This window comes from Eleutherodactylus coqui, chromosome 4 (genome assembly GCF_035609145.1).
Source record: "Eleutherodactylus coqui strain aEleCoq1 chromosome 4, aEleCoq1.hap1, whole genome shotgun sequence".
Lineage (NCBI taxonomy): Eukaryota > Metazoa > Chordata > Amphibia > Anura > Eleutherodactylidae > Eleutherodactylus > Eleutherodactylus coqui.
The window spans coordinates 250,877,936-250,900,323 of NC_089840.1; the positions used below are offsets into that span (position 1 = coordinate 250,877,936).

The 22,388-nt window shown below is 47.0% G+C and overlaps 1 protein-coding gene across 2 annotated transcripts in view; it reads right to left on the minus strand.

Moving 5' to 3' along the window:
• Window positions 1-17,370, minus strand: part of LOC136626213 (peroxisome proliferator-activated receptor gamma coactivator-related protein 1-like) — an 82,421-nt gene extending 65,051 nt beyond the window's left edge. For both annotated transcript variants that reach the window (XR_010792640.1, XM_066601066.1), the window contains exons 1-7: window positions 17,229-17,370; window positions 9,751-9,900; window positions 8,391-8,543; window positions 8,195-8,275; window positions 3,345-6,186; window positions 853-906; window positions 244-301 (exon numbers count right to left, since the gene is read on the minus strand). Coding sequence is in view for 1 of the 2 variants with exons in the window: in XM_066601066.1 (XP_066457163.1) it covers window positions 244-301; window positions 853-906; window positions 3,345-6,186; window positions 8,195-8,275; window positions 8,391-8,543; window positions 9,751-9,900; window positions 17,229-17,309 (3,419 nt within the window). In the remaining variant the exon portion in view is untranslated. The remainder of the gene's footprint in view (window positions 1-243; window positions 302-852; window positions 907-3,344; window positions 6,187-8,194; window positions 8,276-8,390; window positions 8,544-9,750; window positions 9,901-17,228) is intronic.
• Window positions 17,371-22,388: the final 5,018 nt, after the last annotated feature.

Consider the following 22,388-nt stretch of genomic DNA (forward strand, 5'->3'; position numbering starts at 1 on the left):
CGGATGTACATATAAATACATTATATATTAGGCGACCAAAGCATGCATATGCCTGTGAACAAGCTGCAGTACCAGGCATGACCACTAGTATAATGCGGAAAACTTTCATATTTACTCCACAACATTCCGTAATATTTTTGCAAGTACAACTCAGCATATTCCGCGGCAGCCAGCAGCGGTAGGGGTAGGGTAACACCCGGCATATTCCGCGGCGGGCAGCTGTAGGGTAACTCTTCTACTTACCACGAGTTTCCTACAGCCAGTTTATCAGGACTTTGAGAGAGCCGTTCCTCCTCTTTAGCTGCAAAGAACCAAATGTGTTAAACTACTTGTATTCAGGGTGGGGGAGGTGGATGGACGGGTCACGTGCAGAGCAAGAGGGGAATAGACTACATTATGTGAAATCTAGAACCTCCATCATTATGGTGGCCATTCTACTGCATTAACCTTGTAAACACGGTCCGCGGCTTCATGCACATTTGTATAAGGTCTTCTGGATTTGCAGTTTATTACTTTAAAGCAAAAGTTAAAGATTCTAAAACAAAAATGTGATTAAACTAAAAGATACAGATGTAAAACTCCGGCTCCGATGTGCATGAAGCCCGAGGTACCCGGCTGGCTCACACATGGCATGGGCACACGTTGTACCATTATGTAGTTCCTGCAGAGCCAGCTGTTCCCAGTAAAGGGGCCTGTGCAGACTAAGCACATTCTCTCCCCCCAGACAAACACGGCACAGATCCTGTATACTGGAGGAGGGGGAACAGGCATGGGTTCAGAAGTATTTGGGATGGGGGCCGGATACAGATCAGAAGGGCTACTATGAAATGTACATTATAGTCACGAGCGTACCTTCAGACTTCTCAAACTGCTCCAACAAGCTGGTCAGATCGGACGCTTCAATACCTTGATTAAAAGGAGAAAGCCAATCAACATTCTAAGCAGTTTTAGGTTAACCTTAAATGGGTCGTCTCAGCAGCTTATCTCTCAGGTCCCGCTGATTGTGTCCACAGGAAACCACAGTCAGGCAGGCATTCCCCCTGCAGTATTACATGGCGGCTATTCAGATGAATGCAATAGATGGACAGCATGAGCCTGGCAGGACAGGGGCGGTTTGTACACCGCAGTCTTATATTCCGGCTCAGAGGGAATCCCGAATGGATCACTAGTGCTTAAAAGGGATCACCCAAGAGAGTTCCTCAAACTGGCCCAACATGTTCTATTAACATAACAAAAAGACATCTGCCCCTAGCTTTTATTTTGCTACTTCTTAGTCCCCGCTGACCTTCACTTATAAGATGAAAGTGATAACACAACCCCAAGTCATGTGACCATTGCAGCTGGCTGAAGGGAGCTGGTGATTGGCTTCAGCAGTCACATGGCCCTGGTGTATGACACGTCACTACCAGCACCGGCAGTGAAACCAAGGAGGGTCTGGGACCGGTAAAACAAAAGCTGTGGGAAAGGCAAGTATATCTTCTCTTAGGTTAGCAAACGAGCCAGTTCAGGGAATGAAAAATAAGTGTATCCGGAAAACCACTTAAAGGGGGATGACTGGGACTTTTACTAGGACAACCTATCCTTAAATGATTGATCAGTGAGGATCCGCTGCTCAGAATCCCAACAATCACCAGGCCCTCTGATTAAGAACAGTGCTGTAAGCAGATAGCACTGTTCATATTGCAGAAGCCTAGGTTGGTATTGCATTGAATTCATTGGGAGCTGTGCCTGTAGTACCAAACCAGGCCACTGCAATGTTGACAGCACTGGAAGCACAGAGCAATCACAGGGATCAGCTGATCTGGCATGATCAGCAGGGATGCCAAGCAGCGAACTCCTGCCAATTAAATATTGATGACCTATCCTGAAGAGAAGTCATCAATAGTAAAAAGTCCCGCAGGAAGAACAGTCTTCATCTTCATAAGTCTGATCATGGCAGGAGGCAAACAGTGAAGGGATATTCTCATTTCCTGTGCATATGCTATAAAGGTCTATAAGTGCAGGACCCACCAGTGGATCCAATCACATCTCGAGTACCATCTCCCCCCAATGCTGTTATCAGGAGTTACGAAAGGAGCCACCTTATGTTGTCTCCATAACTTCCATAAAAGTTGAATGGAAGTTACAGAAACAGCATAACTTCATTTGACCATTTTTATAACTCCTGACCATGCCATGCGGAGTAGTGCTCCCATCGTGATAATGATTGACAGACAAGGTAACACCCTTTTAAAGAGGTGTTACTACGGTAAATGAGGGGTCACATACTCAGGGCATCCTTTTATTACCTAGGGTGTAAAGTCTGTGAAAATAGGTCTTTGCACTGTATTATAATTAGCCATGCTTTCCCTCTAAACCCCAACTTTTTCGGCTTCTTTACTAAACTAAGATTTGCCCTCTTTAAAACGAGTTATCTGATCAGAGCGCCTCCTCTAACATGGGTGCAGCCAAAGCATACAGCTGATCCAAGACATGGTGATGGGACAAGCCCTTCAAAATGCCAAATACAGAGACACATGACATTTCCTCCGCTTTGGTGCTAAAACACAGCAAAAAAAAAAAAAAAAAAAAAAAAATTTCACATATCCGCTCCTCGTGGGAGGGGTTTCGAAATACTAAATTCCTAGCTTATCAAATTCTATTGCTATTCAAGCAATTCACTCATTTGACTGTTAGTGAGATGAATAGGACTATTCTATATGCGGTAACCATCTCGCATGATCCTTCATACATTGCCATTTTTCCTTTGCAATAAAAAAACTAAACAGATATTAAATAGATGTTCGAAAAGCCTTGAGTGAGCAGCCGAGGCGGGAGCTACCAGGAGATAATGAAAAGGCCTCCAGACTGGTGCCGTGTCGAGATGAGACGTTCCTCGCTGTTCACATATGTTCCAAGATAGTTATACTAAACATTCTATTGCTTCTCGTTTGTGTACCTGTGTTCCAAGAAGCCAATCATGTATGATTCTACTGCGCCTGCATGCGTTTGGCATTTTAGATGTTAAATTCTTTACCACTGCACTGCAGAATAGCTTGGCGCTATACAAAGATTATCTTGCATATTCATATTTCTGTTTAGGTTTTATCGACTAATGGTAATAAATGAATTAGATTAAAATTGAATTATTGTAATCAAAGGAAGGGCCTCTATAAAAACTGTTGCCTGTCAATCAATAAATAGATAACTTTTAAATCACATCCATTTGTGTTGTGGTGAAAGTTATTTCCCGGGCTCAGCTATCCTCTAACTGAATTTGGACCCCAGAAGCATACCACATAGCAAACAGGTGGTTAGTGCAAATAAATCTCCCTCCCAAAGTGGGGAAGTACTGTAATTTTTACCTGAGTCACACGAAAACCCTTCCTCGTGGCCCTTCAGATCAGATTCTGCTGTTTTCTGCAGACTTTCCTCAGAGGTACAGAGAGTTTCAACACGAGGGACAACAGGCTCTTTGGGTTCTTGCTTGGACCCCGTACAGGATGCTGCCAGTTCATCTTCGGCTACTTTTTGGGCAGTTCTACTTCCTGCGGCCGGTTCACCTTCGGACTTCTCAAGCATTGAAGACTCTTCAGTAATGGGTGTGGAGGTTTCTTTTGTGGGAGATTTGTCTACTACTTGCCCAGTGACATCTGCAAGCATAGTCTGCTTTGGCTGCGCCGGGTGTAAGGCTGCTTCAGATGGTGGAACCTGAACACCCAGCTGAGTGTTACCCATGACTAAATTGGAGGACGGCTTTAATTGGAAACCTAATTTCTGAGCTTTTTTCAAAATTTCCATTATTTTAATGACCACTTGGTTTGCAGATTTTAGATCAGGAATAGAAATATTTGCAAGCTTAGAAGCAGAGGGGGCTGCAGTCTGAGATTTATCAGCTTTCGTTGGCAATGAAGATGTAAGGGCAGGACGTACTTGGGGCTCATCAGGGGTTGAAGTTTGGCCATGACTAATATTTTCTTGTTTGGCAGCGGTTTGGGGCTGCCGTTGCCTTACACCACTATCAGTCTTTGGCACTGCTTTCCTGTTAACAATAGGAAGGACAGCGGGCTGGGGTCTGCCATCTACAGTTGTGACTATAGTTTCCTGCATCATCTTCTGATCTGACAGCATATGGGGATTGGGTCTTACAGACTTTTCAGGAGAGCTGTGGAGGGATTGACTTTCAGGCATTCCTGGCACCATTTGAGAATTTGGCCAATAGGGTGTTGGTGGCCCAGAAACCCAACTGGTAGGATGTAACGGTGGCACTACAATAGGTGGAAATGGAGCCCAACTCATGACTGGTGGTGGTTGTAACGGCATAGCATTTGGATAATGAGGACCTCCTGGCAAAGGTGGCATGCCAGGATAAAAAGAGGGATGTGGAGGGCCAGCAGCCCATGTAGGAGGATGAAATGAGGGTGGCATAGTAGGCTGGGGATTTAGCATTGGATGTGGAGCAACTTCTACAACAGCTGGATGTGTTTTTTCATTTAATTGTTGAACATCTTGGTTGGTTACCGGCGTTGGAGTCACAGTGACTGGAACAGAAGCTGAACTAACAGGAACGTCCTGTCCAGAAACATTGCTATGCTTTTTCTGTGGGCAAGCCTTTTCGTCAACTGATGATGTATTTGAGTGTGTAGGTACGATTAAGCAAGGCAATTCAGCCAACCCTGTTGGGGGCTCAGGAACACTTGGCCATTTGCTACAAGACTGGTTCTCGTTGCCTCGATCAGGGTTCGGTTTGCGATGCTGAAGTCGCTTCCTATATTCACTTAAGCTGAGCGACTTGGGCTTGGTTTCCTTGTTCAGCTGCAAAGAATCCCCATCCTGCACATCTTCAAGCTTCGAGGCACCCGATTCTTCATGACTAGAGGGCTCTTCCCCACTGCAGATATCAGAAGCAACCAACATCTCTTCAACGTCTTTTCGTTCAGACTGTAAACCCTCAACCTCGGCATCTTGGGACTCTTCAGAGTTGGGGTTTTCAAGTTTTGGGTTTGACTCTAAATCTTTGTCATTCTCACCTCCTATGTTTGTTTGCTCACTTTCTTTAGCAACCGGTTTTACTTTCCTGGCTGCACTTTTTATCTCAGGGTTGGAACCGTCCAAGCTTTCACGAGTTCTCGGCTTGGTGCGGCCAATCTTGGAAGAGCGAAGCTCCATCTGGGACTCCTTAACCTGATCCAAAGTTTTAGTTAAAAAGTCAGATTCCTGCAAGGACGGGTTACTCACACGGCATGCAGGCGGTTGGGCGATACTTTGCACTGGTGTTAGTGCCGATGAATCTGTAGATTTTCCTCCAGTTATGCTCTTCGTTCTACTTTTCCCCTTGGATTTACAGGGTTTCTTGTCTTTGCTGGACCTCCTTCCTTTTGGTGGCACCTTTTCCTTGGCTACTGACACAGTGATTGCCGGTTCACCATTTTTCTTACAGTCTGGAACAATTTCCTCAGACTTGCATGCTTGATCATCATCTGGAGACTTCATCAATATATCAGAGGCCGGGGGTTGAACACAAGTATCTGGCAATTTAGGCCCAGCCCCATTGTTCTCCATGGGTTCTGGATCAACCTCATCTGATTTTTCTGTAATATCAACTTGCTTTTCATTATTCATGGCCAACTCTGGTACACACTCCTCTGAGGAAGGCAGGTGGTTAGGTCGACTTTCAGTTTTATCATCCATTCGCTCCATATTATCTGAAGACTCAGAACACAACATGTCCACCGGGGGCTCCACCACTACAGGTACCTTTATACATTCTCCTTGTTCGGACACAATCTCCAGAAACACTGCATCACTCAGGAGGTTCTTGTCATCTTCTGACTCGAGGCACACGGTTATGGCAGGTAGGCAGTAAGGATGCATGTATTTAACCAAATCATTAAGGGCAACATTCTCCGTATTAATGATGCACGGCGTTCTTTGCATCAGGATCTGCTCACGATCGCCGTCATTACTATCAGTTTCTGTGTTCTCAGAAAAGTTGTCGTCAACTGCAAGTAAACCGGAGTTAACAGCAACATCCCCCAAACACGGCACGTCTTCATCCTCTCCATCACTTCGCTGATGGGTTTCCTGTGGTTCTGCCCTGCGGGGTAAACATCCCCTCACGCTTTTATGTCGGGGACGTCTCTTTGGTGTAGAGCTGATGATATCCGGAAACAGTTCCCAGTTTGGCCCAGAATAGAGACCATCGATCTGTAATGGAAGTAGGGAGAGCAATCACTACACACGAGTCTAGTAGCTTATAATACTGTTATATACACAATAGAACACAAATTATAACTATCTTTTCATGAGTTTCTCACAGCCTATGCAGATAGAATAATAGCTATTCACTAAGAAGGAAGATCTCTAGCAGATAAATGGTTAACTTGTTCTTGCTATACACTGGTATGTATTAGATTCTGGCACATACTCCTACATATGTATCCCTGGCTTAGGAATGTCCTAACATAGCGGGTTCTGATCCCCCTCCATTAAGAGAGGAACCATTAGGACAATGAGCATAGAATAAGCTTAATCTCCCTATTAAAGGGGTTGTCTCACGGCAGCAAGTGGGGTTATACACTTCTGTATGGCCATATTAATGCACTTTGTAATGTACATTGTGCATTAATTATGAGCCATACAGAAGTTATTCACTTACCTGCTCCGTTGCTGGCGTCCCCGTCTCCATGGATCCGTCTAATTCTGATGTCTTCTTGCTTTTTTAGACGCGCTTGCGCTGTGCGGTCTTCTCCTCTTCTGCTCGGTCAAGGCACGAGCGGCGTTCTGGCTCCGCCCCCTTCTACGTATCGCGTAGCTCCGTTCCGTCACGTGTGCCGATTCCAGCCAATCAGGAGGCTGGAATCGGCAGTGGAACGCACAGAGCCCATGGGAGAAAACCGCAGTGCATCCCTGGGAAAGGACCGGCGGCCATCTTGGGAGAAGATTTTTTAAAGTCCTTATTTCGTCGGATCGGTAAGTAGCAAGCGTCTTAAAAACCGCTTTACTTTGCTATTTTATGCCAGGGGGGTGACAGGGGGAATGGGGTAAGGTAAAATTTTGAGGTTTGCCGCGAGACAACCCCTTTAAGTTTTCTTAGGAATGTTTTAATAATAACAAGCACCTTAAGGCGTTAACATATGTTAAACCATTAGAACCTAGTGCCAGCGATTTGTGTACACAACTTCTCATAAAATCCGGAGTAGGCAATGAAACGCTGTATGGAATTCCTTGGAGCTCCGATAACAATACTATAGGACACTTGTCCCAGAAACTTCTCAGGAAAAGGCACCACAGGTTGTTCACCTCTTAACCCCTTAATGACCTGAATGATCAGATACTTTAACCGTCCTAAATTAACTAAGCTGTCCTACAGAAATAGAATGGGTTTCCCATTTTGCTTTGGTCGTTTTGATACTTAAAGCCACCCTCTGGTTCTGAAACAAAACCGGAGTGAGTTTTTTACTGGGTGCAAAAGACAATAGGAGTTTTTAAAGTTACAAACCTATCGCACAAGAAACCCGCAAGTTCGTGCGATGCGATAAAATGAAGGTTCCAAAGGGAAGCACGGGCGATTTAAAAAAAAAAAAAAGCAAATTACAGATAGGGCAGGCACAGATTTCTAGATCTCACAACATCGCAGGAGTGAAAATAGATGGAATAAAACCATTGAAATTCTGCGTTTTCACTCGCTCTTGCATCGTGCGGTTTTATTGCCCATGTAAAATCGGCCTTAGACTACCGACACAGTGTGCAAGAGGAACATCTTGGATCACCTGAGCAGGGCGCCGGAAGCCAACAGCTGTACGGAAATAAAAGAAAGCACCAGGTAAGAAAACACCAGCTTTCCTCTGGAGGGTCGCTTTCATGTGTATTACACTGGGTGAACAGGGCAGCTAAGGCGACAGCTTGAGTTGAAAGCTCTGTCCAATACTCTTCATGAACATTTTTTTTTAGCCCTGGTCAGAGTTGATACGGTCCTAAAACCCAACATCTCTTCTACCAGGGAGCCCCCAGTGATCATGCGACTGCCAGGTCCAATAGTGTGTTCATTGTGCACCACTGTAGAGTGTAAGCTTCCGTCTTCTCTCCGGGCACTAAACCTGTGCTGATTGCAGAAGTGATGCCAGAGCTGTCGCTGTATACTTGGGACCTGTGCCACCTACTATCAAATGATGGTGGGCTGGTAAGGGGTTAATATGCTGGTCATTTTACTCACTTTGTTGGAATCTGCTCTGCGCTGGGCATTCACCGAGAACATCTCATGTTCAGGTGGCGTACGAGACAACGCAAGGAACGTCTGCAAAGACAAAAAAGTGAACCTTAGAATGCGGATCTCTTATCTTCCATAGTAACTGCAGACGATACAAATAATGTCCCCTTCGGACGACCTTCCCGGGAACCCCCGTACATACCATGCTGCCATCTCGATCCTTTGGTGACACCAGGAGTTCTGTATCTGGGATGATGTCAAACGGCGATATGTTCTCATCATCTGCGTTGTCCAGGATCTCCGTTAGAGCCGTCAGCAGAGATAACTCGTTCTCCTCATCAAAATGATCTTTCTGCTGCAAAACGAGGAATACCACCATATAAACGGGCTCTACAGGATGAACACATACTGCTTTCTGGAAAAAGTCGTGCCATGTTTGTGCACAGGTTTTATATATTACAGCTCAGCTACATTAACTTCATTGGTATTGAGCTGCAAAACCAGACGACCCGCGGACAAGAACCAAAGCTTGTCCTGATCAGACTCAATGATCATAAGCCAAGTCCCTCCAAATATCAGATTACTGTTCTGCACCCACAAGAGGCACAGCCGATACCAACCACCCCCCCCCCCCCCCCCCCCGAGTATGGGCACACCAAATAATGCCGCAAATGCTAAATAGCAATCTCATGGCAGAAAGATGACTAACAGTAAGAGCAGCGGCGGTACATTGTATTGCTTTGAGTCAGCCTGTCTTTCTATTTCTAGTCTGTCCGTATGAAGGTGGTGTTTGATCTTCCGCATATCAGCCATTGCTGGAATTTATGGTTTCAGCCGGTACTGTAGTAAATAGTATTTACCTATAAGAAGGGTACTATGCGCCATTTTCGTCATTTTCATTGTGGTAGGTAAAGTATGGAATATGTATGTTAGTGGAGACATTGCAGGGTAAGCCTCAATACTTTACATTGAAGGAATGCAACCTCTGCCCAACATTGTTGGAGTTTAGGACCCGACCGCAGACCATGCAGTAGGCCAGTACGCAATTAGGGCAAGGGGGATATTAAAGTCATAGATGGCTCCATGCATTCCTTTTAGATGTGATTCCCGCCACATTTCATCAGTAATGAGCTTCTTTACCGATGCCCACCCCCAAGTATTTTTTCACTAATTTCAGGGTCTTCTAATTCTTGCGTCCATCAGTGAGGAGTAACTTCTGTCAGCATCATTCTTCCTGATTTGGAAATATAGGGTGGAGATGGAGTAGATCTTAGTAGGGGGACTTATCAAGAAGTCTACTGCGTTACTAGCACGCTCTTTGGTTATATCAGCTAGTCCAGTTTTCAAAAATCCCCGAAGTTGACCGTATATAGGAGAAAGTAGAATGGGAGGATATCAGAGTACCTGGAGTTCTGTGAATGACATGCACCAAGTTTCTTGGGGATGAAGTTGTTGTGATACCTTTTCAATTTTTGTAATCGCGTCAAAACATGACTTCTGTGGATATAACCTAGTCAAACGTAGGAACAAAAAGTCTATAAATGGTGGCAAACGCCTCGTACCTCAGCCGATGCACCAGGATCGTCAATGATGGAGATGATGGAGTTGTCAATGTAGCCCTGGAAGGTTCCCAGGATTCCTCCTGCATCCAGGGACGACAGAGCGAGATCAGAGAGGCCATCGCAGGTTTCATCTTCCTCCAGGTCGTGACACTGAAAAACAAGGCATTTCTAAAAACACATATCTACCAGGAATTAACAATCGCCCCAAATACGACAAATTGCTGTACGGAATGACTATGGAGCAAGGAGACAATTAGCTCCTCCAGAAGGAAGAAAACTGTCTCTAGTGCCCCCTACAGGAGGCAGACAGTTTAGTTCCTTCAGGAGAAGGTGCATACTTTTTCCTATGGGGCATTGCTTGTAGATCCAAAAGGAGAAGCTGGGGGACTTGAGGGTTATCCGTTTCACTAATGTTTCACCAATACAGGTGCATAAAAAAAAAAAAACAAAAAAAAAAAACAAAAAAACTTTATTTCGCAAACTTTTTTTTCCCATCAAAACAAATATTTCTAATATTCAGGTGCAGCAACAGCCTGCAGGATAGCGTGGAATGGCATGCATTAAAAAAATGGTGGATCTCGACAAAAACCGCTACGATAAAAGTGTGGGCACCAACAGGAAACTGAGAAGATAATCCAAAAGAGTGTTCAGCAGCTTCCGAGGCCCGTTAGATAGGTGGCTGACAACAGCTGAGGTTGTATTATGTGCATTACACCTTCACACAAGTGACAAAAAAATTTAAAAAAAATCAGAAAAAAAAAAAAATCACACAGGATTAATGTGTTGCGAGACGCACAAATATGCACCCAATTCTTTTGAACGGGGTCATACACATGAGTGATGTTTACCCACATGACAGCGATGCAGCAAACAATTTGCAGCATGTTCTATCTTGTGTGTTCTCGCAGCACCCATCGCACCACGGGCTAGGCGCGCACAATGCGAGGTCTACCATTGAAAACAGTGGGAGAAACTCCGCAACTCTACGGTATCGCTACATGCCCAAAGTGATGCCTCGCATCCGTGGGGAAATTCACATGGAGGGGAGCGTGATCTTGGGGCAGGATTCACAGCCCGATATCACGCTTGCCAGTGTGAAGTTAGTCTTAAAGGGGTTGTCAGTTCACCCCTTTAAACGTTTCCAGGATACTGATGACCCCTCATCCGAACAGAAGGCAGCAAAAATGTAGGCAGGTTTTGTATATACATTTCTATCATAACAGGTCATCAGTATCAGATCAGTGGGGGTCTGACACTCGGGACCACCAACAGCCAGGGTGCTGGGGTGAACGCTGCAAGCTCTTTACTGCATAGCAGGGACAGGGCCGTTCTACCTTGTATAGCAGCTCAATACAATTCACTTGAATGGGGCTGGCCGCACATAGGCCAAGTGATGAGTTATCAGCAGGGGTCCCGGGCAGAGGGCCCAATAAATCTGATATGGACGACCTATTCTAAGGTTAAGTCATCAATATTTCTGTCCCCTTTTAAGCAGAGATCCACCGTAGTGATCAGTTGCTTGCTGCAGATCCATCGGTTCCTGGCAAAGAGTGACCACTACAGGAGGAAATATGGCATTACATGATGAAGCCCATCAAAGACACTGATTTGACAGACTAAGAAGGGAGCGGGAAACGCTGATCAAGGCCATAGAGACAGGATTCTAATGAACAACCCCTTTAAAAAAGGCCTACCCCCTACTCTCCTATCAGGCATTGTGCTATTCCTCTCTTACTCCTCCTGGAAATTTATCCATAAACAATTGGGTGTTACTAGTTGGGGTATGAGTGTCAGACGCAGCGTCTCTCCGTCAGCAAACACAGATGGCGCTCTGACTGTAGGCCGGCACTTGGATTTGATCTAACATGTCGGTGTGACAGCGGGCATCCCGACAAGCCTTAGTGCCGATGGTACCTGTGTAAGCACTACCCTATTTACGTCTGTGTTGGCAATCATTTCATAAATTTCCAATAGGAACAACAGAGGGACGGAAAACAGCACAAAGTTAAAAAAAAAAAGGACGTTCTGGATTTTAGCTGGAATTATTTTGTACTAAGACATCAATCAGGAGACGACGTTCTCTACAAACGCCGGGACCACCGGCTGACATTTCCTTGGTTCGATACGACTTACACAAAGCAGTTATTGTTTTTCTGTAACCACAACGACCGTACGGTCCGCCGCTCTTTACGCCAACCAAGTTGTAGAGCGACACATGTCTCCCGGAAGACAGAAAGTACATACAAAACTGTAGAGAGCAGCGTTCCCCCAACTCCGGTCCTCAGGGACCCCAACAGGTCATGTCTTCAGGATTTCCTCAGCATTGCACAGGTGATGTAATTATCGGTGCCCCAGACATTGGCACAGGGGTTCTTGCTATAGGATATCCTGAAACCATGACCAGTTGGGGTCCCCAAGGACTGGAGTCGGGGAACACTGCTGTGAGAGTAGTCTGACTAAGGCTGCAGATATCGCCCTGGGGTAATTCCTGACCGCTCTCGGGGCACGCTGCGGTACAAACACCGGAAGTAACCGCATCGGATACAGATGTAGAGACCGGCGCCAATATTCTATGTAGACCCCGGACACGCAGCGCGCCGACCGCCTCCTATACAGTAAGGGAGTAGCAGTATGGGGGCTGCTGCTAAGAACAACCAGACGGCCGCTTTTATACTCAGGGGACCCTGAACAACATCCTGGATTCTGACCGGTTGCTATGGGAAACCAATCCGACTATCTAAACCGAACGCAATGGGGGAGATTTACTTTGAGACCACTTACGTATCGAGTTTGGTGTAAAGGGGAGGAGGGGGGGGGGGGGGTTGTACGATAAAATTAAAGGAGTGTTCCCATTGTGATTTTTGTGGCACGAGCCCCACAGCAGCACTTAGGCCGCCTGCAGACGGCCGGGTCGGACCCCGCTGTGAGAATTCTTGCAGCGCAATTTGGCCCGTGCCCCTGCAGTGACCAGTGCGGCTCACCTGCTCCCGCATCTCCTGCCCTCTTTTATGTTCCGGCTGCGGCGGAGCCAGCGCATCACTAGGGAGGTTTCTGTGCGGGCCTCTGCGAGACCCACACAGAAATAGGACATGCCGCAATTTGTTTTCTGTGCGTGTTCTCACAAATCGCGGCTGTGTGCACAGGATCCCATTATGTAACGCAATCCTATGGCAGCGGGCACGGGCGGAAATTCTGCAGGAAATCGCACCATGGTCTGCAGGAGGCCGTACGGCGGCTGACAATTGTTAGCTGTGTGATATTTGATAAATATGTGAGCGCTAGATATCATTAGAGAAATTAGAAAGGAATAGTCTTATTAGATAAGGCCGGCTGCACACGAGTGACGGGCTCCGCCGCGGAATATTCCGCGGCGAAGCCCGTCACGGCGCCCCCCAGAGACCCCATACTTACCAGCGTATCCGGCGTCTTCGCTCCCGCATGACGCTTCCCCGCCCACCGCGTCACATGACACGCCCACCGCGTCACGACGCGGTCGGCCGTGTCATGTGACGCGCCGGCGGTAGGCGGGAAAGCGTTTTCACGCTATCTTCCGCTGTGTTACAGTGGGAGAAAGCGTGAACGGACGGCTTCCATTGACTGCAATGGAAGCCGTCAGCGCGTACACCCGCGGCAAATAGAGCATGCCGCGGGTGAGGACGGGAGATTTCACGGTGTTCGGAATTCCGCACCGTGTGCCCTGAGCTATTAGGTTGCATAGAACCTAATAGCTGCGGGCAACGCTGCGGATTTTCGCCGCGAATTATGCAGCGGAAATCCGTTTGTGGGAAGGAGGTCTAAATGTCTATTACAAATGATCTCCTTTGTGTGAAACACTCAGAACTCACGTTTAACTTTGAAAAAAAAAAACATTTTTGTGCATTTCTGTTGTACAAGTCCAGGGAATCCACAACATGCTTCTTCACCCAAAATAAATAGGAGTCGGGGAGAGCGGATGGAAAGGGTTAACCGCTCTTTGTCAAAAGTAAACAATTAAACTGCCTGAACAAGTAGCCAACATTTGACCTGACATAAGGTCAACATTCAAAACTTCCGCCCAGCCCAGCGGTAGGTCCCCCGCCCCTCCCCCAGCGGTAGGTCCCCCGCCCCTCCCCCAGCGGTAGGTCCCTCTCTTTGGGGGCTTTTACAAGCTTGCATACAGCGATCGCTCCCTTAGCAGTGAAGCCGCGCACAAGTTGTGGCGGCGCTGGAATATTGCTGCTGCGTCACTTGTAGTAATAACCAAGGCTGAAATAAGAATCCTCAGAGCGCAGGGATCCATCAGCCATCAGAGCCGGTGAGTCATCGGGCAGCAAGTTGTTACAATGTATCAACCCTGGGAACAATGGTTACACTCTGACGTCACAGGCTCCCCTCCCCCATCGTTCAGTGTTTCACCTTCCTATACACAACGCTGAGCGTTTAAATTGCCCGACAAGAGAACGTTTTACGGAAGTGAATATTTGCGACATTCACATGGCGAGCATCTCGCGCAAATCTTATGCGGTGCGAGAGACACAAAACAAACACGAATATAAACGCCATTCTTCTGAATAGACTTCGGGTTTGTTTTTTTAACATGTTCCATCTTCTCTCGGAACGCCGCGTCCGTTGTTTCCAATGGGACCGTTAAAGACATCGCATTGCAACCCTATTCCGGGCAGGAAACGGGCGCCGAGGATGGCAATTCTACAGAAGTCATGCGAACCGTTTAATGAGGAAAAAAAAAACCGCCTCGTATCCGCGGGTAGAACGCACGGTGACAAGCGTAATATCGGGCCGAGATACGGCGCCCGCCCGTGTGAGCGCAGCCTGACAGCGGAAATACGCAAATTCCAAAATAGACCCAACAACAACCTGGGGGACAAAGAAAAACCCCACAACCGGGACCAGCTCCACCAAACCAGCCCATGCCCACCGCCGCCACAATCAGGGGTGACGCATCTGAATGACCAATACAAAAAGGGAAGAGAAAAAAACAACAACTTTTTTTCCTTTTTATGCGATTTTCAAATAAACCTAAATAGTTAAAAATAAAATACAGACCAGGAAAAAGCTGTAAACTACTCAGGAACAGAACACAACGCTAATAACCCGGCCGGCCGCACAGCGCTGGGTAATCCTCATATCAACAGGCAGCATGGGAGAGCTCCACGTGTCTGCAGTGGTGCTGTGTACACATTGTGGGCCCTCCCCTCCCCCGCAGCTCACACAGCTATTACTGGACAGACATCATCCGTCTGTGTACACTGCCAGACCCAGACAGGAGGGTCCCACAGCGCCCCCCTCTAACATATGGAAAGGGCTGTCCGGTCAGCAGCAACACTCCAACAAAAGCTGACAACGCGGGCGGCGGCGACCCCAATAAGTGTGAACACGCCCATAGGGTCCTGATCACTGCGGTGACAGCAACAAGCACACAGCGCCGCACTCCCAGCAAGCAGGCCGGCTATAGGGGGCAGGCATAAAGTATTACAGGCCAGGAGGGGAGCAGCTATAGAGTATTACAGAGAGGGGGAGGGGGGAGGGTCAGCGACTGTTATAACATACAGGACGGTCCATTAATAAGTGGTACCTATTACCAGTGAGGGGGTGCAGTTATTATAAAGTATTAAAGGGAGGAGGGGGGGGGTGCAGTTATTATAAAGTAGTAAAGGGAGGAGGGGGGGTGCAGTTATTATAAAGTAGTAAAGGGAGGAGGGGGTGCAGTTATTATAAAGTATTAAAGGGAGGGGGGGGGGTGCAGTTATTATAAAGTATTAAAGGGAGGGGGGGGGTGCAGTTATTATAAAGTATTAAAGGGAGGGGGGGTGCAGTTATTATAAAGTATTAAAGGGAGGGGGGGTGCAGTTATTATAAAGTATTAAAGGGAGGGGGGGTGCAGTTATTATAAAGTATTAAAGGGAGGGGGGGTGCAGTTATTATAAAGTATTAAAGGGAGGAGGGGGGTGCAGTTATTATAAAGTATTAAAGGGAGGAGGGGGGTGCAGTTATTATAAAGTATTAAAGGGAGGAGGGGGGTGCAGTTATTATAAAGTATTAAAGGGAGGAGGGGGGGTGCAGTTATTATAAAGTATTAAAGGGAGGAGGGGGGGTGCAGTTATTATAAAGTATTAAAGGGAGGGGGGGGGGTGCAGTTATTATAAAGTATTAAAGGGAGGAGGGGGGGTGCAGTTATTATAAAGTATTAAAGGGAGGAGGGGGGGGTGCAGTTATTATAAAGTAGTAAAGGGAGGAGGGGGGGTGCAGTTATTATAAAGTAGTAAAGGGAGGAGGGGGTGCAGTTATTATAAAGTATTAAAGGGAGGGGGGGGGTGCAGTTATTATAAAGTATTAAAGGGAGGGGGGGGTGCAGTTATTATAAAGTATTAAAGGGAGGGGGGGTGCAGTTATTATAAAGTATTAAAGGGAGGGGGGGTGCAGTTATTATAAAGTATTAAAGGGAGGGGGGGTGCAGTTATTATAAAGTATTAAAGGGAGGGGGGGTGCAGTTATTATAAAGTATTAAAGGGAGGAGGGGGGTGCAGTTATTATAAAGTATTAAAGGGAGGAGGGGGGTGCAGTTATTATAAAGTATTAAAGGGAGGAGGGGGGTGCAGTTATTATAAAGTATTAAAGGGAGGAGGGGGGGTGCAGTTATTATAAAGTATTAAAGGGAGGAGGGGGGGTGCAGTTATTATAAAGTATTAAAGGGAGGGGGGGGTGCAGTTATTATAAAGTATTAAAGGGAGGAGGGGGGGTGCAGTTATTATAAAGTATTAAAGGGAGGAGGGGGGGTGCAGTTATTATAAAGTATTAAAGGGAGGGGGGGGTGCAGTTATTATAAAGTATTAAAGGGAGGAGGGGGGGTGCAGTTATTATAAAGTATTAAAGGGAGGAGGGGGGGTGCAGTTATTATAAAGTATTAAAGGGAGGAGGGGGGGTGCAGTTATTATAAAGTATTAAAGGGAGGGGGGGTGCAGTTATTATAAAGTATTAAAGGGAGGGGGGGGTGCAGTTATTATAAAGTATTAAAGGGAGGGGGGGGTGCAGTTATTATAAAGTATTAAAGGGAGGGGGGGTGCAGTTATTATAAAGTATTACGGGGGGGGGCAGTTATCGTAAAGTATTACGGGGGGGGGGCAGTTATCGTAAAGTATTACGGGGGGGGGGGCAGTTATCGTAAAGTATTACGGGGGGGGGGGGGCAGTTATCGTAAAGTATTACGGGGCAGCAGCTGTTATAACACCCAGGACGCCCCAGTAATATCGGGGTGTAATACAGCTGAGGGGCTGCAGGTATAACGTAGGTCCCGCTCCCCGGCCATACGGGGAGCCCCAGGAGGGAGCGGCGAGCTTCCCGGCCCGGCCCCGGCACACACACGCGTGTCTCCAGCATCCACGTGTCACAGGCAGCCGGCTCCCGCAGCGCTCTGCTCCCCTCACACCGACAGGAAGGGCTCCGCAGCGCCTCCCCCGGCCGCCGCCTTCCCAGCCCCGTACCTGGAGAGGGCCGCCGGCGGTGAAGAGCTCCATTCCTCCGATGGTTAGCGTCTCCTCGCCCGCTCCCCACCGCGCCGCCATCTTGGCCCCTCAGCTCCTAACCCGAGCCGGCAGCAGCGAGCAGCTCCGACCTGAACACGTGGTCCGTGCCGCATGGGAGGGGGCGGGGCCAGCCGTCAGTCCCTGCCGGGAAATTTCTGCTACAGCTGTGCCCTAACAACCAATCAGGTTGAATCACCCAACCCAAACAACCAATCTGGTTGCCGGAATTGCTGAATACGGCAGAGGTGTTGCAGAAATTGATAATATGAAGCCGGGAACAGCGCGACTGGGAGGGGGCGCCGCCATCTTGGTTGTGGCAGCCAAGCTCTATACATATACTGTACCAGAGGCACGTTCACTACATGTATATACAGTACCAAGCTCTGTACATATATCCTGTTCCAGAAACACATTCAGTACACACACACATTATATATATATATATATATATATATATATATATATATATATATATACACACACATACATACACACTGCACCAGAACCAAGCTCTATACATATATACTGTACCAGAAACACATTTAGTACACACACACGTATATATATATATATACACACACATATATGAATGAACCAAGCTCTGTACAACTATACAGCACCAGAACCAAGCACTGTACGTTTATACTGTTCTAGAAACATGTTCAGTACATAAATATTTATACAGCACCAGAACCAAGCTCTGTACATATAGACTGTACCAGAAACACGTTCAGTACATCTATACAGCACCAGAACCAAGCTCTGTACATATAGACTGTACCAGAAACACGTTCAGTACATCTATACAGCACCAGAACCAAGCTCTGTACATATAGACTGTACCAGAAACACGTTCAGTACATCTATACAGCACCAGAACCAAGCTCTGTACATATAGACTGTACCAGAAACACGTTCAGTACATCTATACAGCACCAGAACCAAGCTCTGTACATATAGACTGTACCAGAAACACGTTCAGTACATCTATACAGCACCAGAACCAAGCTCTGTACATATAGACTGTACCAGAAACACGTTCAGTACATCTATACAGCACCAGAACCAAGCTCTGTACATATAGACTGTACCAAAAACACGTTCAGTACATCTATACAGCACCAGAACCAAGCTCTGTACATATAGACTGTACCAGAAACACGTTCAGTACATCTATACAGCACCAGAACCAAGCTCTGTAGATATAGACTGTACCAGAAACACGTTCAGTACATAAGCTCCATGCTGCCTGGAGTCTTGTGGATTGATCACCCCCTTGTAAGCCTCACTGCTCCTCTCCATCATCTCCACAAGTCCGGGTGATGCAGCATATAACTGCTGATTATATGGTTTTATAGGCTGCGATGTATATAATTATACAAGAGGTTGGCACATCTGACATCTGTAACTATTGGGCCTTCTTCACACGGGCTTCAAAATTGCTCAAGCTTCTCGCGTTGCGACAGCGCTACGAATCGTCTGTCTCTGAAGCCCGTGCTTCCCAATGGGTTCCTTCTCATTAGAGATGTTTTGTAGGCTGCGACATTGTGAGACAAAAAAAAAAAAAATCACAGCATGCTGAATATTGCTGCGATTTGAGGTGTTTTGTAGCCCATGTTTCCCTATGGAGTCTTCCTTTGTGTTGCGGCTTTCATGCAGTGTGATGCAACTTGTATAGTAGGAAGCCCTACTGTTTGCCCTAAGATAACCTTTAGCTATGCTTAAAAAACCCCAAAACAATACCCCACCTATGGGGCGCTGACCGCTCCGCCACACCTCTTCTCTGCAGCTCTGGCACACTTGCTTGTAGTTTTCAGCCAGCACTTCCTGGTCAGAGGTTCAAAAACTCCACCTCCAGGAAGGGCTAGCTCTGATTGGTTCTCAAGCATCACGACTCAGCTAATCACTGCAGCGCTTGATGAACCAATCACAGCCCAGCGGTGATGCCTGTATGTATGGCACAAGACCAGTGATTGTATGTAGCCGTTACATGGGCATATGGTACTTCACAGCAGCAGGAAATGAGACTAGAGATGAGCGAGTATACTCGCTAAGGTACATTACTCGAGCGAGTAGTGCCTTAGCCAAGTATCTCCCTGCTCATCTCTAAAGATTCGGGGGCCGGCGCAGGTGACAGGTGAGTTGCGGCGGGGAACGGGGGAGAGTGGGGAGGAACGGAGGGGAGATCTCTCTCGCCCGCTCCCCGCCGCAACTCACCTGTCACCTGCGCCGGCCCCCGAATCTTTAGAGACGAGCAGGGCGATACTTGGCTAAGGCAATACTCGCTCGAGTAATGTGCCTTAGCGAGTGTACTCGCTCATCTCTATCAGGAACCCCTAAATGTCGGTGCTGTAGTGGTGGTCATTTTAAAAGGGTTGATCTGGATTATGATTTCTCCAGCAGGCTTTGGGGTATTTTGTCGCTTTCCGAATTGAGTATCGTGTGCACACATCGTCGACCAGAGTCAGACACAAATGCTTGTCTAAAACCGGGAGAGTCTCTACAATGTGTAGAGGCTCAAGCCTTTTATTATAACACATAACAACCGCCCTTCAATGGGCGTGCAACAGATTACATCAGTAACATATAAGATTCTCATTTGTTGGATCATATAGAATCCCCCACCTCTCTGCCCACCCCCTCTCAAGTCCAGTATAATGTGGACTTTTGTCCTAGCTGAAGTCATCTCCGTGTAGTGATGAATCATTGTTTACCTAGCTTCAGGATGAGAGTGGAAGGGGGCCTAGGTAAACACTCAGTATTGAACACAGGATATACACGACACTATGGCCTTTTAACTCTTAGAAACTGGTTGAGCAACTTCTATGTACTTAGAGCAAATACATCACCCATCCATTGGCTAGCAAATACCATGATTAGATTGTGTGTGTGTCCTTTAAACTCTTGAGCTAAAAGTCATTACAACAACAAAATACATTTGGGTTATATTAATCGATAGACATTTTATAATAGCAATCATCATGTCTATCACAGGGTCATCCGGAACTTCTTGGATTTTTCCTGTTGATGACCTACTTTCAATATGGTCCGAGCAGGAAGCTGATAGCGCTGTCCGTAGTACAGAGGCCCGGGTTGGTATTGCAGACGCAGCCACCATTGAATTTAATAGTAGCTCTGCCGGCAGTACCAAACTGGTCCACTGCAATGTTGACAGTGCTATCTACCTCCAGCACAGACCACATTGTGTGCGACATTGGGAATAATCTGATCGGCAAGGATCCCGAACTCTGGACCGTCCGCCGTTTAGGACAGGTACTCTATAGATAAAAGCTAAAAAGTCCTGGATGGCCCCTTTAACAGGTTATATAATTTAATTGTGGTGCATTTATTTATTTATTTTTGGTAGGGGGGTTGCAACTGCAGTCATGGCAACCTGTTACTCAATTCAGTTCAATGGCAGTGAGGTCACTGCGCTACATAGCAGTTTGGGTTGCACAACACCCATTTCAGCCAAAATCACGTGTAGCACTAGCCTTAGGCTGAGTTCACACGGGGCGGATTTGCGCGGAAATTCCGTCTGGAATTTCGCCACGGCAAATCCACCTGCGGCTGCTAATCCCAGGATTAGCCAGCCATGTGGATGAGATTTCTCAGAAATCTCATCCACACGGGACTGCGAATCCGTCGCCGCAAAACCGGCGTTGCGGCACGGATGCGCCGGCTGCAGCATATCCATTCTTTTTTTTTTCCGTTCCGGCCGCACTCTCCTCTATGGGAGCGCAGCCCGCAATGGAAAAGCGTGCGGCCAAGCCGCTCCAAAACCCACAGCTAAGTGACGCGGGTTTTGAAGCAGCGCTTTCCCGGTGAAAATCTTGCGTTTTTTTCGCTGCGGTCAAACCGCGAGATTTCCACCGGGAATACGCCATGTAGGAACCCAGCCTATGGGCTCATGCCAACGAGCGTTGCAGAATTCTCCTGTGGATTTCCACTGCGGGAGTATCGCGTTTAAAAACACGAGTGATCACGGATTTCCGCGGTCTCCATTAATACTATATTAATGGAGACCTCCAGCTGCGGAAAGCGGCGGTGAAATAGAACATGCCGCGATTTTTTTCCTGCAGAGGAAATCCGCAGCAGAATTCCGCATGTGAGCATTGCAGCAGGAAAGCTATTAGGCTCAATAGAACTTTAATAGCTGCGAGAAACGCAGCAGAAATCCGTCCGTGGGCATTATCCCGCAAGGGCTCCCTCACACTGGTGAGAAAATCGTGCGATATTTGTGCGTTATGAAAAAAAAGTCGCAGTCACACGTGACTAAGGCTCTTTCGCACTGGCGATTAAATCACGCGATTTTTGCGCGATGCAAGAGTGAGTGAAAACGCAGAATTATGAAACCCACGATTTTCAATGGCTTCATTCCAATTTACGATGTTTTCATTCCTGTAATGTGGAGTGGAAAAAAAATTGCAGCCTCTCCTATTTTTCTGCGTTTTGCTTTTTTTAAATCTCCCATGTTTCCCTATGGAGCCTCCTTTTTATCGCATCGCAACGCATAAACTTGTGATTTTGATTTTCGTCCGATGCGTTTCAACATTAGAAACTCCCAATGCCTGTTGCGAGAAAAACACGCGATAAAATCTCAAGCAGCTGTGATGTTTTTGCAAGAAAAAGCGTCGCTGACTCTCCGACATCTCGTGAGCAAAATTGCGTTTTTCTTGCGGCAAATTCACGATCGCCAGTGTGAAGGAGCCCTAAGGCTAACTTCACACTGCCGTGCGCGATATGGGGCCGTGAATCCCGCCCTCATATCACGCTCCCCACCATGTAAATTCCCAGGTAGGAGACTTCGCGATGCTGCCAGCTGCCCAATTACAGACACTGGGCGCTGCGATGCGAGAGCACGCGGTGCCATGCATAAAAACGTAGCTCATTTGTATGACCCCATCCAATTTGTGCGAAATTTGCGTGTCTCGCAATGGACAAATCTCATGCGATTTTCTCGCCCGTGTGAAGCCAGCAATAGGCCTCTAACAACCAGCGTTTTTATCAGTCCATGTATAGTCCATTAAAAAACTACGCCATCCATGTGCTGCCATTTTGTGGGCGTAACACGGATGATTTTTTTTAATGCAAGCGTACACTGAGCCTCACGTGGGT